This window comes from Elephantulus edwardii, unplaced genomic scaffold (assembly GCF_000299155.1).
Source record: "Elephantulus edwardii isolate Elephantulus edwardi_28Jun2011 unplaced genomic scaffold, EleEdw1.0 scaffold00237, whole genome shotgun sequence".
Taxonomy (NCBI): domain Eukaryota; kingdom Metazoa; phylum Chordata; class Mammalia; order Macroscelidea; family Macroscelididae; genus Elephantulus; species Elephantulus edwardii.
In genome coordinates, this window is record NW_006399987.1 from 2,835,783 (window position 1) to 2,844,268 (window position 8,486).

At 57.8% G+C, this 8,486-nt stretch overlaps 2 protein-coding genes across 8 annotated transcripts in view; one reads left to right on the forward strand and one right to left on the reverse strand.

The window, feature by feature from the left end:
- DNM2 (dynamin 2) overlaps positions 1-3,901 on the forward strand; it is a 111,767-nt gene extending 107,866 nt beyond the window's left edge. For 3 of the 7 annotated variants that reach the window (XM_006898774.1, XM_006898778.1, XM_006898775.1), the window contains 3 exons: positions 1,588-1,823; positions 2,742-2,993; positions 3,568-3,637. In XM_006898774.1, the coding sequence (XP_006898836.1) occupies positions 1,588-1,823; positions 2,742-2,993; positions 3,568-3,637 (558 nt within the window). Of the gene's footprint in view, positions 1-1,587; positions 1,854-2,741; positions 2,994-3,567 lie in introns of all 7 variants that reach the window. The other 4 variants (XM_006898776.1, XM_006898777.1, XM_006898779.1 and 1 more) reach the window with 3 other exon arrangements.
- A 1,833-nt stretch (positions 3,902-5,734) lies between these two features.
- TMED1 (transmembrane emp24 protein transport domain containing 1) lies at positions 5,735-7,766 on the reverse strand. Its single transcript, XM_006898781.1, has 4 exons — positions 7,584-7,766; positions 6,842-6,939; positions 6,532-6,733; positions 5,735-5,953 (listed from the first exon to the last, which is right to left on the reverse strand). The coding sequence occupies exons 1-4, from the start codon at positions 7,764-7,766 to the stop codon at positions 5,735-5,737; spliced, it is 702 nt and encodes a 233-aa protein (XP_006898843.1).
- Positions 7,767-8,486: the final 720 nt, after the last annotated feature.

Sequence of the window (8,486 nt, forward strand, 5' to 3'; positions counted from 1 at the left end):
GACGATCATTCAAAGACAGCTAGAACACTAGCACACAGATAGGGAACTGCCAAAAGTTCAAGTGGGATTTAGAAGAGGCCATGGCACCAGGGATGTCATTGCTGATATCAGATGGAGCCTGGCTGAAAGTAAAGCAAGGCAGAAGAATGTCTTCTTACGCTTAATTGACTATGCAAAGGCATTTGACTGTGTGGATTGTAACAAGTTATGTCTAACATTGAGAAAAAATGGGAATCTGAGAGCACTTAGTTGTGCGTATATGAAACCTATACCTAGACCAGAAAGCTGTTGTGCAAACAGAGCAGGGGAACACTGCATTGTTCCTTAAGAATGGGGTGCGTCAGGATTGATTTCTCTCTCCATACCTAGTCAGTCTCTATGCTGAGCAAATTATTCGAGAAATTGGACTCTATGAAGTCCTCTGTGATGTTCATTCACAACATGGTGCTTCTGGATAGTTCAAAATCATGTTGTTAGTTGTTGTTGTTATGTGCCGTCGAGTCGCCTGCGACTCATAGCGACCCTATGTACAACATCCCTAAACTCCGCTCTGTCCTCTGCCAGTCGCACTGTCTCTGACACTCCCATCCCAATTATCCCAGTCACTGAATCAATCCACCTCATAGAAGGCCTTCCTCTCCTGCGCTGTCCCTCCACCCTCCCAAGCATGATGTCCTTCTCCAAGGACCGGTCTCTCCTCACAACATGTCCAAAGTATGTTAGACGGAGCCTCAGAAACCTTGCCTCCAAGGAGGCGCCCGGTTTAACCCTTTCCAGGACAAATCTGTTTGTACAATGTCAAAATCATACAGAGAATTAATCCTGTTTGCAGAAGATGAGTTTCTGTACCTGGACCCGACAAGAAAAGTAACTAAAAAAAGCAGTGAGAAAATATGAGACAAAAAGATAGCAAGGAAAGAGATAAGATGTTAGTGGTGGTGGTGGTGGTGGTGGTGACGACGGTGACGGAGACGGACCATCAAGTGGAAACTGGCCCACAGCTGACCCGCCAGGGGCTCCCAGAGGCAGTGAATGACACAGGAGGAGACCGCCACTCTTTCTCCTGTGAGCAGCTAGTGGATTTGAATCGCGTGCCTTCAGGTTGGCAGTTCTTACTTAGCACAAGGCCACCAGAGCTCCATGAGATGCAAGCAGTAGGTTTCGAAGGCATCTTCTGAGATCCTTGGGAAAGAGCACTTGAAATCTTCTGCTCCTAGGGCACTCTTAAGATAAGGGGGCTGAGAGGACCCCTAAACACGGGACATCAAATCCACTGCCATTGAGTCTTAACTCACAGTGACCCTCAAGGACAATAGAGAGGTTCCCCGTGGGGCAGCCCAGTCCGTAAGTCTGTCAGGACGCCAGCAGTCTCCTCTGTCTTTAGCCGAGTGGCTGCGAGGTTCAGGCCACTGACCCGGAGGTTCGCTTTAACCAGTGCACCAGCAGGGCTCCTCCACATTATAAAGCATAACAAAGAAAGCCCTCCTAGGTGTGGTGGCCACTTTCCCAGCCAGTCAAAGGAGCCAGCTGGCAGGCACGGCAGGTGTGGCCCTGCATGAGGCTGACCCGTCCTGCTCTTTTCCCCAGACAAAAGCCTTCATCCACCATGAGCTGTTGGCCTACCTGTACTCATCATCAACAGACCAGAACAGCCTTATGGAGGAGTCGGCGGACCAGGCCCAGCGGCGGGACGACATGCTGCGTATGTACCACGCGCTCAAGGAGGCACTAAGCATCATTGGAGACATAAGCACCAGCACTGTGTCCACACCCATGCCCCCACCTGTCGACGACACCTGGCTCCAGAACACCAGCAGTCACAGGTGCGAGAAGCCGGGCAGCCACTCTCCCCGGTGCCCTGCCCGGGCCTGGCAGAAAGTAGCAGGCACCAGCCGGGGGTGGGTAGGACCCATGGAACCCACAGTGAATGATGGGAGCACGACGCTTGCCACAGTGGGAGCAGCTGCCATCTGGGCCTGAAGGGACAGGGGCAGGAGTGGCTGAAGTGCCAGGTGTGAGCGGAACGAAGGGTTACCCAGCAGGGCCACAGGAGCTCTGTAGGAATGCCCTCAACAACCCCTCACCCCGGGTCCTCTGCCCTTCTCTCACCTTCCACATGGTTAAAGCCAAAGGTCAGTGGCCCCGCTGATGCTAACCAATGAGGTCAGCCTCCTGCCACAGGACCGAGAATGGGGATGGGAGAGAGCAGGACAAGGGAGGGTTTAACTACAACCCGCCACCCACCCCAGAACTGACGGGGAAGTGAGGTGTCGGCAGCAGACAGGGTTATAGTAAAACAGTACATTGACAGAGAACGGCCAAAAAGTCAGGCTGTGGCACCAGGGATATCACTGCTGATGTCAGATGGATCTTAGCCGAAAGCAGAGAATACCAGAAGGCTGTCTATGTTTTATTGGCTACGCAAAGGCATTTGACTGTCTAGATCCCAGCAATGCCTGACATTGAGGAAACTAGAGGTGGTGGAAGGCCAGGGAATTCCTGGATGGGACCAGCGCCACTAAGACCTCGGGGCTGGAGCAGAGCTGGGTGGGGATTGCAGTGGAGGTCTCGGGCCCAGGCTTCCGGCTCTGGCTGGGGGCAGAGGCTGAGGAGTTTGGACAGGACACATGTGATGCTGTCACCCAACGCTGCGTCCACACCAGCTTTTCCCAGTTGACAGCCGGGGCCAGCTTCCCGCTTCTCTGGGCTCCCCTCAACTCACCCCTCTTCTCCTTCCACAGCCCTACTCCACAGCGCCGACCCATATCCGCTGGGCACCCACCAGGCCGGCCTCCAGCAGTGCGGGGTCCTACTCCGGGTCCCCCCCTGATCCCCGTACCAGTGGGGCCAGCAGCCTCCTTCTCAGCTCCCCCCATCCCATCCCGGCCTGGCCCCCAGAGTGTGTTTGCCAACAATGACCCCTTCTCAGCCCCGCCTCAGATCCCGTCACGGCCGGCTCGGATCCCACCTGGCATCCCGCCTGGAGTGCCCAGGTAAGGCGTGCTCCACCCCACTTGCACCCCAATGTCTCGGCTCCAGTGTCACTTCGGCAGCTCACAACATAAGGGGGTTGGGATTAGGCTCATGAGGAAATGGAGGCTCAGAGACCAAGCTCTGTTCCCAGTACAGAGCTGGTACTGGGTGGTCAGGGCCGACTCTGGGGTTCCCAGGCCTGGTGGTCTGCCCTAGTCAGGGTTCCCACAGCTTGGACTTCACGTGGAACATCTGCTTTTTACCTTCTTCCCTTACTGATTACAGTGAGCATCAGCATCCCTGACTCTGCCCACTCGGTGGGCCAGGCTTTCCCTTCCCTACTTCTGCGAGGCACCTGGAGCCCCCAGAGTGTAGGGGGATTCTCTCAGATCCCAGCAAACTGGTGGGGGGTGGCCACCTGGGTCCGAGGGCCTCTGAAGCTGCCTCTGGAGTAGGGCCAGGCCCCAGGAGTTGGTGAGCCTCGTGCCATGAGCAAGCCAAGTGGGAGCCCGGTCCAGGGGAACGGGCCTGGGTCCTTGTATCCTGGCCTCACTGCCCTCTCCCCCTCCCCATCTGTCTCTATTCTCTTTGCAGCAGAAGACCCCCTGCTGCACCCAGCCGGCCCACCATAATCCGCCCAGCCGAGCCATCCCTGCTCGACTAGGCTGCGGGGGGCATGCTCTCGGGGGCCTCATGCACCCGCCATGCAGGAGCTTCGGTGGTCTGGGCCCCTCCGCTGCCCCGGTCCTCCCAGCCCTCTGCGGGACCAGCCCCTGTGGGCAGCCCATCCCTTCCCCAGCTCGCTCCAGATGGTGCTGGCCTGGCCCTGCTCCCGCTGGACACTGACCACTGAACGAGGGGCCCTGGGGCCCACTGGGGGAGGCGAGGCATTGCACTTTGGGGGGTGGGGTCTCAGGGTAGCGAAGGGATGTGCACCTTGGGTGCCACGTTGAGGGAGGGACCCAGGTTGGCGTGGGGGACCGTGCTGGGGTCTCTCGGGGGCCTTGTTCTTGCTTGGCCTCTTGGGGACTTGGGAAGTGTCTACTTCCTGTTGGGCCACGTCTCAAGATCCTCTGCCCCAGGGTCCGGTGCCCCCCACAGGCCCTAGCTGTACATATTTCTTCCTCGTCTGTATTAACCACACGACATGAGCCCGGCCCAGCCTCAGCTGCCATTGGTGCCTTTGCCAGCCTGGAACCCTCAGCCCTGCTGGCCCCGCTCAGCCCTTTTGGCCTCTCGAGGCACGTGGGCTCAGGCTGTGTGTGGCTAGGGAGGCTTTGAGGGCTCTCTGGGCTCCACCTAGTCTTGCCTCCTGGGGGGCGGGGCCTCAGGCAGCCCCTGAGCAAACCTGCCCACACCTTGCCCAGTTTGACCACTGTAAGTGCCTGCACTCTGTATCCTGTTCATAAACTAAATAAAGGGAAGACGCTGGAGGCTGCCGTGTGGGCCTGTTGTATGGACTTGGGGGAGTGCTCCCTGGAGCTGGACTGGGAGAGGACCTGGTGCTCCCTCCCACCACAGGCCTCCCCCGCCTCACTCCTCTGCTCTGTGGGCAGGGCTAGGGCTCCTTACTCCCAGAGACAAAGCTGCAGTGAACCAGGGGGCTTTGCCTCGCCCTAACTCCTCAGCAGTGGTGTGCATGCACACACACGTACACGTCATGAACTCACACGTTCACAAGTACATATACATCACACGTGTGCGCACAGCTGCTGCCCAGGATGCGCCCCAGGGCTGATGGGATCTAGGGCTGGGGACTGATGGCTGAGGGAGTGGTTGCCCTCCACTGCACACTCCACCCCTGTCCCACAGTCCCCAGACAGTCTGGGGGGCCCAGGCTTGTCAGCCCAGCCAGAGACCCAGTCAAACTTTGCTTTCTGGTTTCTTTTGTGCCAGGCGACCACCTCCATCGGCTCCCGCACGACCTTTCTTCTGAGCTTCGTGGGAGACCCCTCCCGCCTCCTGGTGGTCCCAGGCCCGGGTCCTTGGGGCCAGGTCTGTCCTGGCTGATGTCCCTGAGCCCCAGTCACCAGGCTGTGTGCTTTCTGACCATAATTTATTGACCCTGGCACACAGGCCAGAGCCTTTGTTCCTTGAGGCACCTGTGCTGGCTCTGGCCAGGCCACTCTCAGCATTGTGTGGGACCCCTACAGGGAAAAGGAGGGTGGAGGACCTCGAGGCCCTCCCTCTGAGACAGTTACTAGACCTCCCCTACCCCTGCTGGGCTGAGGGCTGGCCCCTTGCTGCCTAATAAAGTGACTGTCCTGGCAAGAATTCTGCGGCCTTGTCTCCTTCCGGCTCCTGGCAGGACCAGGCCTTGCCCTGCCCAGCTTCTGTCCCCATCAGCCTCTGATGGGGAGACAAGACCAGGCAGACAGGCAGGCATGGGGTTCCACAACAGTTGGGTCCCCTCATCTGGCCCAGTGGGGACAGGCAGGGAGATCCGCTTCCTTGGCCCTGCTGCTGGTACTGGAAGGCTCGGGCTAAGGCACATTTACAGGAATCAAGGCAGGAGCCTTGCAGAGCGCTGGACATGTGTCCCATGGTTAATAGAGAGCCCTCCAGCGCTGCAGAGCCCAGCAGGCCCGATTTCCAGGGAGCAGCCGGGGAGGGCCCAGGCCCGCAAGCCAGGAGTGTTCCCTGCCCAAGCCTGGAAGTGGCCTCCCTTCCAGTGGGAAACGAAGCTGAGGTAGGGACCCGCAGATCCACACTCCACATGCTCTCGTGTCCTGCCTTCCCCTGGACGTGGCTGAGGTGGTGGCTACGTGGGCAGCGGGCGCTTATCCTGGAAGAAGCGTTTGAGCGTGCACACCTGCAGCACGGCCACCAGCAGCAGCACAGCCCCGTTAACAGCTGACCAGAAGTTGACCTGCTCCAGGTTGCTCTCCTGCAGGTTGCGGTCCCGGGCCTCGAAGGCCCGCAGCAGGGTCAGGATCTGGATGCTGCGCTCCAGCCGAGTCCTCATGGATTCGATGGACTCCTGGGGACAGAAAGGGCAGCAGGGACTGAGGCAGCAGCCAGGGGATCCAAGGAGAGGGACTGGGGGGCAAGACGGAATCCTCACCGCACACCTGGCTGTGAGCAAGTCCCTTTACCTGGCAGGGCTCCAGTGGCCTCTCCACTTAAACTACCCTGAGAATTAAGTGCACATAAAGCAGATAGTATTGCTTAACAGGACAGTTGCTGGAGGCTGCCTGAATTCAAATCTCAGTTCTGCTGGTTGCCAGCAGCAAGCTCTGGTGGTGTGGCGGTTAAAGCGACTCGCTGCTAACCAGAAGTGTCACAGGACAAAGCCGCCAGTCAGCGTCCGTGGCGTGACAGCCTTGGGAAACTACAGGGCAGTTCTACTCTGTCCTAGGAGGTCATGAGGAGCTGGGACCACCCCCCACACACACACAGAGGTCTGGGTTTGGTTGCTCATTGCTGTGACTTTGTAAGTCCTCAGCCATCCCGAACCTCTGTGCCCTCCGTGAGCGTACTGAGATGTAATGATTCCTTTTCACCCCAGAAGTGTGGGCTCAGACAAAGGGGGGTCTCAGGAGGTGGCCATGGGCGCACCTTAATGTCCTCCATCTTGACATCCAGCATCTCCTCTGGCTCCACGGCATCAGCCCAGCCCATGGCCTCAGCCCAGCCCTCGACCTCCTCATCGTCCTGGAGACTGTCGAAGATGAGTTCGAAGAACACCAGCTTCTCAGAGATGGTGCTGAAGGCGTTGTCGAAGCACAGCCTATAATCCCCGGCTTCCGTGGGCTCCACCCTGCGCACAGGACACACAGCATGACCGGGGGCAGGCAGGGTGGTAACCCGAGGCCGCAGGGAGGGCAGGCTGTAACTGAACCCAGGGTGGCAGCCGGACTTGACTCACGTGTGCAAGCCCTCGGCCTTGCGGGACTCACTGACCAGCAGCACGCCCTGCGGGCTCTCCAGGGAGAAGTCCACGTCCAGCCCCGCACCACCGATTACCTGGGGGTCAGGTAAAATCAGGTAGGGAGTGGGGGGAGCCCTGACCTGGAGAGGCCAGGCTCGAGACCACCAGCACAAACCCAAATAGGGCCTCCCAGGACCAGACACCTTCTGGTCCCACTCCTTCCCCTGGCTCCACCCTCACTGATGATGAGCCTTGAGTGACGTGAATATGCTTTGCCGCTAATCAAAAGGTTGGTGGTTCTAGCCCACCCAAAGGTGCCAATACTTCTGTAGAAAAAGTATTGAAACCTTATAAGACAGTTTGACACTCAGGCGATCGCCCTGAGTTACAATGGACTGAAAGTATTTTCTTTCCCGTGGTCACGCCCCCAAGCCCATGACTGACGTTTTCTTGGGGAGTCAGTCCCTTACTGTCCACGTGTCCCCAGAAACTTTTGCCTTGGTCACGCCCACCCGTTCCTGTCATTGGCTCGGCCCTGGCCCCGCCTACTCTAGCCGTCACTCATTACTCCCCCCTCCGCCTCCACGTACGAGCCCTGCCCCCACGGGCTCCAGCTCCTCGCCCCGCCCACGGGCCCCTGAGAGCGGACTCCTCCCCCTTCCACACATGTCCAGCCTCCGCAGCTTGGCTTTATTCCCTCTACTTTATTCCGCTCGCTCAGCGGATCGCGACCGCGTACCTGGTACTCTGTTTCGAGGCTTGCATTAGCCGGCGCAGACTGATAGAAACACTGCTTTCTGCCCGCGGGCAACAGAAACGTGAACTCGCCGTCCTGGATCGGCGGGGGTCCTGCCCATGCATCTCCCACCGGCGGCAGTAGTAGCCACAGGGCCAGGGTTAGCCCCGCGCGGGTCGCCATCATCAGGGTCACCCTCCTGTCTGCTAACTAACGGGTCGCGTCTCCTTTAAGAGGTGGCCTCGCCCTGCTTCTCCTCAATGCAGCTGATTGGCCGCCTCTGCAGCGTTGTCTGAAAGCAGAGCAGAGCCCGGAGCCAAGGACCCCTGGCATTCCAGGTGCCCGGATGAGTGCCTGATGTGGCTGAAAACATTCAAATTCCTAGGGAATTTGTCCCTGGAAGAGAATAGATATAGGCTGAGTTGCTGTTGAAAAGAAATTGTAAAAAATAAATGGTGATCCAACCTTCTCAAGGCAAAGGTTTAGACAACTGAGGTGGAGGTGGCCTGGGTCCTTCGGATGTACTGCCCCATCATTTTCCCAGGTTGGGCGGGGTGGGACTTTTTAGGCTGCATGCAGTCGGCCGTTGTTCTCCAACAACTATGGGAGAAGCTGGACTCTATGAACAGAAATGTGGCATCAGGATTGGAGAGAGACTCTTCAGTAACCCGCATTATGCAGATGAAACAACCTTGCTGAAAGTGAGGAGGATTTTAAGTAGATGTTGCAGAAGATACCACTGGACGGGCAGGGAAAATCATGATGGATGGAGAGAAGATTGAAACTGTCAATAGCTGCATCTTACTTGGACTCATAATTAACACCCTTGGTACCGTTGTTGTTGTTATGTGCCGTCGAGTCGCTTGCGACTCATAGCGACCCTATGTACAACCAGCCCTAAACTCC

Bases quoted from the DNA above. Each gene is read 5' to 3' on its own strand.
- TMED1 (XM_006898781.1), bottom strand. From the start codon at position 7,766: ATGATGGCGACCCGCGCGGGGCTAACCCTGGCCCTGTGGCTACTACTG. The intron at 6,734-6,841 runs GTGAGTCAAGTC...TCCTGTGCGCAG, and splicing joins AAGGCCGAGGGCTTGCACAC to GGTGGAGCCCACGGAAGCCG. The intron at 5,954-6,531 runs GTGCGCCCATGG...TTCTGTCCCCAG, and splicing joins TCAAGATGGAGGACATTAAG to GAGTCCATCGAATCCATGAG.